Source organism: Solanum pennellii, chromosome 1 (genome assembly GCF_001406875.1).
Source record: "Solanum pennellii chromosome 1, SPENNV200".
Lineage (NCBI taxonomy): Eukaryota > Viridiplantae > Streptophyta > Magnoliopsida > Solanales > Solanaceae > Solanum > Solanum pennellii.
Genome location: NC_028637.1, coordinates 14,361,036 through 14,368,121, shown reverse-complemented (window position 1 = coordinate 14,368,121; position 7,086 = coordinate 14,361,036). Strand labels below are relative to the sequence as shown.

Sequence of the window (7,086 nt, the reverse complement as noted above, 5' to 3'; positions counted from 1 at the left end):
GGGGCTGAGGTTGAAGAAGAAGAAGAGAAAATGAGTAGGGCGGGGAACGGTGGGGGTGGGGGCTGAGGTTGAAGAAGAAGAGGAGAAAAAAGGTGGGGTGGGGTGAGGCTGAAAAAAGAAGAAGAGAGGGGTTAGGGGTGGAGGTTGGGGTGAGTGAAGAAGGGAGTTTTCAATATTTTTTTAAAAAATTATTATTATTGTTTATAATTTTGATAATTTTAAAATAAAAATATTGTATTCACTTGCTTCAAAACGCGTGGGATCATATATTTTTGTTCAATTAAGTCATATTACATATCCGATCAATGGTCAAAGGGGTTTAAAAACAAGAGTTTCGTTGAGTTTAAGAGTTCATTTGGTAAAGTGATGAGTAGAATGGTTCACTTGACAAACGAAGCTAAGTACAGAGGCCTGGCAGGTCATTCCGCCTTTATTGAACTAATTATTTCTATATGCATTGTTATTTTCCTCTTTTTCTCTTTCTTAATTTGTCATAAATTGAAACAAAAATAAATTAAAACGGTGGAGAAGATCCAAATAAAAAAAAGAAATTGAAGAGATAGGAAGTAAAGGGCAAGGGTAGTGCTGTGTATCGACCGATTCAGTTCGATTTTGAAGTTTATCGGGTTGACTTATTGGCTATCAGAGATGCTAAACCGTTATAGAACCATTAAGATATTAACTTATCGATTATTGGTTTATCGATTTTTAATCGTTATCAGTTTGGTTATTGGTTTAACCGTTAAGATTTGACACAAAAAAAACATTAAAAATCACTTAGGACAAGGTGATAAACCAAATAAATCATACACTTGAGTTCACAAGTCAATTCTTGTTCAAAAGCAAACACTTTTACATTGTAAAATAACCAAGTGTTTGAGACAACCAGAAATAAAAATACAAAATTAAACTCTAAATCGAGAACTTTATATACAAAATGGTATAAATATAATTATTTAATTTATTATCGAGTTATCAGTTAACCCGTTAAGAAGAAGCTTCAAACCATTAAGAATTGATAACCTAATAACAAAAAAAATCAAAACCGTTATCAAAACTACTAAACCAAAACCCAATATCGGTTCGGCTTATCGATTTCGATTCGATTTTGAACATCCCTAGCAAGGGGTGGGCGGAAGTGTAAAGAGCATGCTAACCTTTTTTTTTAATTTACCATGAAATTCAAAATCAAATCAATCATGTGAGTTTTTATATTTTATAATTTTAAATTATTTTAACAGAAAAGAACCTAAAATGCCCTTTACTATATGATTTGATAAAATATTACCCTTCATCCACCTAATGAGTATGATCCGTTAGACATAAGAATTTTTTAAGCTAAAAGGTCAACATCAGGGGTATTTGGAAGCCTACGGATGGATAATACTTCTATGCCAATTCAAAGAGTTGAAGGGCATTTTAGGCCCTCTCCGTTTTAATTAATCCCAAGAACATCTTGGTTAATTAGCTACCCATATAGAGGTGGGATAAACTAATCTCATTGGTATATTTGTCTATCCAATCTCAATAATCAAATGACCTTTTCAAAAGTTGCCATATAAAGGTTATCATAACAAATTTTCACTTCCACTCCATTGTTCATCTCTCAAATTTATACCAGAATCCAGATATAGAAAATTTTCACAGCTTTTGCATTGTGTAACCTGTTTCGGACAAACCTTACCTTCCAGATTCCCGGTTTCTAAAATGAAATACAAAAGTGCAAAAGCTTAGTGAGATATGTATCTGTTTCTATAAACATGACTAGTCCATAACGTTATGGACTCACACATAACTTGATACAGTGAAGTTCAAGCTCCCAATTAGTAGCAAAATGAACTGAATATGATATCTGAAACTTTGATGACAGCATATGAGAGATCAACAACATCATACCTAGTGAAATCCCGTCAAGTGGGGTTTCTCGAAGGGTATAGTGTACACAGATCTGACAACTACCTCGTGAAAGTACAGAGGTTGTTTCAGAAATCTATAACATATAAGAGATCATGAAGCAAAGTTTACAATACCTAGCACTGAAGAACAACCATGTCAATGGACGTTTTCCATGTTATCTAGATATGCACCATTTAGACATGTAATATATCTGATAGAATACCAGGTAAGTTAGAACGACATATAATAGACGAAATCAAAGTGATATCAAACGAGTAGAAAGAATGAAACTGTAGACACCACAAAAAATTCACCAAATCAAGCTTCAACCATCAGAAATCTTTTAATCTACTTTGCCCCCAAGTTTAGTAAGATCTCATGTCATATGTTGCCAAGAAGAGGACGACCCTTCTGGACTAAATGAAATCACCAAATTTCAGATGATTTCTGTCAATACAGGTATGAACAATGAACTGAAGATGGCACGAAAAATTGGATAAAGACATACAAGAGATCATGAAGAAAAATTTACAATGACAAAACACAACCAAGTCGATGGATGTTTTCCATGTTATCCAGATTTGCACATACCATTTAGACATGTAATATTTGATAGAATACCAGGTGAGTAAGAACGACATATGACAGACATAATCAAAGTGCTATCAAACCAGCAAAATGAAAAACCTGACACTCGAGCAAACACACAAATTCTCCTAATAATTCTTCAACATGCACATATCGTTTTTTCTTCTGCGTCCCCCAGGATTAATAAGATCTCAAGATATATCTTGCCAATCAAAAAAGGACCCTTTTGGAGACCAAATCAAATCACCAAATACTCCCCTTCTAGATCTTGTCAAGCTTCTCTGCCTTAACAACAGGGTTGGCCTTCGCTATTGCATCCTGGCCAGCAGAGCGGTAATCAAACAGGCAGTCATGTTTATCTGAGTAGCGGTGTGCTCCACAATAAAGGTTACCACAGCGACATTTGAATCCAGTGATGCCAACCTTTTTCTTACAAGTGCCACAGCGGTTAGGACCCACCTTAGCCTTTACATCGGGCATATCACTAGAGCTTGAAGTTTGAGATGATGGCAAAGCTATAGACTGTGCTTCAATAGTATCAGGTTGCACATCTACAGGGCCAGCAATAACCATTCCCTTCTCACTGGCAGATGATCCATTGACAAGGTTTTCAATTGATGATACAGCAAGCTTAGCTTGTTCTTGTTTCAATACCATGTCTTTGTAACACTTGGAGCACATGTTCATGTTTGCAGCACTTCCAAAAAAGCCACAGTTGTTAATACACAAAATAGGACCTTCAGGAGGGGGTTGGCATCCCGTCTCATTATGCTCCATATTGTCAACACACCTGTGCAAAACACAACAGAACTAACAGCATCAATACAAACCTTACAAAAGAAACCTCATAAACCTGCTTCTCCCGAGTGAAGACAACAGCGAAACGGAAGCATATTCTTTGCTTCGGCTCGCTATAAACCATGTAACATTAGATAGACATGATATTGGCTGAGGATGACTATTCAAGCTAGTGAGCAAGTACCCAAAGGATTCATCCACACCGTATACAAGCAAGAATCCATGAAGCTCCTCTTGGCAGTTAAAAAGAAACAAGATAGAGAAAATACATGTTTTCATCCGACAAAATAAACAAACCAATATTCAGCAAAAAGGAAAATGCACAAGTGCCAATAGTTAAGAGACTGCAAGTAATACATCACGCCTCCAAAGTGGAGCCAGAATTGTCACAAAGGGACTTCAAAATATGAAAAAGTAAACACACGAAGAAGCAGGGATTCAACATACAGTGTAATCTTTTGCCAAAGGGGTTACGGATGAACCCCTCGCCCCTACCTAGCTCCGCCCCTGCACTCCATCCGAAATCAGTTAGGGTAGACTATATGAATAACCTATATCTATTCCCCTTTACTAAGGTAATATGAGCAAGATAATCAAAAATACCTACAACCACTAACGAAAACAGGAACCAATAATTCAACCACACTACTCAGGCAACAAATTTTTTCACTTTTTCCATATTGAACTCCTAAAACACAATTCGCCATAAAATTTCGGGTTTTCAAGAATTTAATTTTTTTTAAAAAGGGTATTTTCACTCCAAATCACTCACAAAAAGTAAAAAAACAACTCCAATTTATATTCATGCCCAAACACAAACCTAATTTTCAAATATCATTTTTCATTTCGAAAACAAAAACAACTTTCACAAACTTTAACAACTAAACATGGTCAAACAACCACTAGATTTCTATAACCCTTTTGAGTTTTGACAACCTAAGTTTTAACTTCACTAAAAAAAACCAAAGTAAAAAACATAGATTTTGGTTCAAAACTGAAAAAATCTAACTAATTTTTGTACCAGAGTAGTACAAAAGCCAAAACCCAAAAATAAAATATTCAACTACCCATAAAGCTTAATCAACATAAAAAATTTACAAGCATAACCTATAACATACACCCAATAATGGATTTTGGTTCAAAATCAAGCAAAAAAAAAATTAGAATTGAACAAAAAAAAATACCCAATTCTTCAAGTAATCGATAGATCCACAAAAACAACAAAAAGATTTGTAATAAAAACTGTAAATCAGAAAAAATAATAAACAAAAAAAAAAAGAGGAAAAAGGGCTTTAAGAACTGACCAGATAAGAGTTTGAGATCGCCGAAGGGAGAGATAGAGAGAGAGAGAGAAAAAGAGAAATTGAATTATGGGAAATTGCGGAGTTGTTTTGTTCTTCTTTTCTCTCTTTCTGTTAGCCAACGAAGGATACGTACTGATTAGGTGCAGTGTTGGATGCCTATTTGTTATGTGCTCGTGCATACTTTACGTGTCGTGTCTACTTTTTAAAAAAATGCTTTTTCCACTAACCCTTTTTTCATAAATATCTTTCTCTTTTTTTTCAAAATTATTTTTAAAAAAAATAAAATAAAATAAAAATTTGGGGTTAAAGAGAATTTAAAAAAATAAGTTTGGAAAATTATATATAATGAAAAACTAATAAATCAAATTAAATGATCTAGTCACATTTTCATTTGATTGTGTTCTGTAGCAAACTATTTGTCAGTCGCCTCTCTCCCTCAAACTCTCGTTTGTCACTCTCTCTCGCTCGCTCCCTTTGTCGCTTGTCTTTCTCGCTTTATACAAATACAAATGTATAAAATGTATTTGTGTTTGTAGAGTGCGAAAGAAAATTGTATATATACGTATATTTTTGTCCCCAATCTTCCCTCTCCGAGATCTCGCTTGTCACCCTCTTCTCTCTCGCTTATACAAACAGAAACGAAATGTATAAATTGTGTCTATTTGTATAAAGCGAGAGAAAATTGTATATGCAATTACAAATACATATATCTTCGTCCTATATACTGATAATTATACAATACAAATATTCTTCTTCCCAATTTTTTGTCTCTCTCTTTCTCGTTTTATCCATACACAAATAATACAATTGATCTTTCGTATACAACTTCTTTCTTTTGTATATGTACAGCGAATTATACAACTGGTTTCTTTGTATATGTATAGCGAATTATACAACTGTTTTTTTTGTATATGTATAGTGAAATGTACATAAACGTTTGCTATGGAGCGCAATTATGAAAAGTATAGCTAAAACATAAAAATATGATTTTTATGTTTGTTATACGTGAAAGTTACTCAAATAAATTTGGGGTTACTAAATCACCTTGAAAAATTATGATAAAAACTATTTTTTGTTGAAATCGTTTTCTAAACCCTAAGAATCCTAAAACCTAATTTTGCTTTTGTCGATCATGGTAGCACCGGTCGTTGGCCAGAGCCTCTATAAGCGGAGGTTGGTCTAACACCAACAATAATACAGAAACCTACAATGACATATGACGTGCACGTGGAAGTAACAAAAACAAAAAGAAGACACATGATAACAGGAAACATTGTTGGAATGGTAAGGTGATTGAGGAATTTATTCCAATGCATCTACCAATGCGACTTACAAAGCAAAATCATATGACAATTTCAACAACAACACGCTCCAGTAAATCCAAAAAGAAGTGAAGAACTATCAAGTTATGTTGGACAAATTTGACGAAGAAGACAAGAGAGAAATACTTCTCGTTAGTTTATACAGACAATCTATCTCTCTTAATTTTTACATATGTTAAATGAAGATTGAGGTTGATAACTCAGCTTTATTGTTAAATTTTTTATTTTTGCATCATTTAAGTATCCTCATTTGTAATATCATCACCGTGTGTATTATAAACTTTATGATGATCACAGAATATCTAGTTTTCTCTAGATCCTATTTTTTTCATGTTTGTTAATTAATAAAAGTTTGTATCCTTATTAAGATTAGTAAGGTAATATCTAGCCCCTCTTACTTGTATTTTTCTCATGAGATGGTTTTCTCTTTATTAATAAAACTAGACCTAGACACACATTGCCTAGTGGAATTGCTTTATAAAAAAAAAGACATATGCTAACTGTATGAATTTATTTTCTGTAGCACAAGCATCAATGCAATTGAAACAAATAGCCTATTTGCATGGAGAACCAAGAATTGTTTTGTAGGAGAAGAGGTGGAGTAGATGATTATAAAAGAGAATTTACAATATGTTGTTATTGAATTGGTTTGCTAAGTATACTAATAAGGGCTTTAAAGTTAGAGTACTATGCTAGTCTACTTTCAAAGTCACAGTTCTATATTACGCATAAACATTATTTTTATCCTATGAGAACTCTTGAGTGGGATTAATTATTTATCTAGAAGAAAAAACTACTACTGTTATTGTGTGGATCTCGTTTCCCTTGCTCCCACCTTTTTTTTTTTTGGTAAAGATGCAGTCTTTGCTCTAGCTTCAATTGTAGGTAAACATGTACACATTGACATGCCTATTATCAATAAGACACACCTTAATTGTGCTAGGGTCAAAAAGGAGGTTGATCCACTAAAGAAATTCCCAAAAGGATTAATGTGGAGGTCTCAAACAAATTAAGAGAGATCATCTTATGCATAGTGGATCCGAATAAAATACCATTACATGCCAAAGTATTGCAAGACATGTAATTTATAAGATTATTATAAGAACAAAATGTTATGTTATCAACCCATAATTGTATCTTGGAGAAAAAAAAAAGAAATAAGAAGGGGGGGGGGGGAG

The 7,086-nt window shown here is 33.7% G+C and overlaps 1 protein-coding gene across 2 annotated transcripts; it reads right to left on the bottom strand.

Annotated features, from left to right (window-relative positions):
• Positions 1 to 2,376: 2,376 nt before the first annotated feature.
• On the bottom strand, positions 2,377 to 4,774 carry LOC107008000 (zinc finger A20 and AN1 domain-containing stress-associated protein 8). 2 transcript variants are annotated; one of them, XM_015206882.2, is made up of 3 exons: positions 4,587 to 4,724; positions 3,730 to 3,789; positions 2,377 to 3,274 (listed from the first exon to the last, which is right to left on the bottom strand). In XM_015206882.2, exon 3 carries the CDS (start codon positions 3,259 to 3,261, stop codon positions 2,746 to 2,748), a length of 516 nt encoding a protein of 171 aa, XP_015062368.1. In that variant the 5' UTR covers positions 3,262 to 3,274; positions 3,730 to 3,789; positions 4,587 to 4,724; the 3' UTR covers positions 2,377 to 2,745. The 2 variants fall into 2 exon arrangements, with proteins under 2 accessions (XP_015062368.1, XP_015062367.1); XM_015206881.2 differs by lacking the exon at positions 3,730 to 3,789 and having other exon boundaries at positions 4,587 to 4,774.
• Positions 4,775 to 7,086: the final 2,312 nt, after the last annotated feature.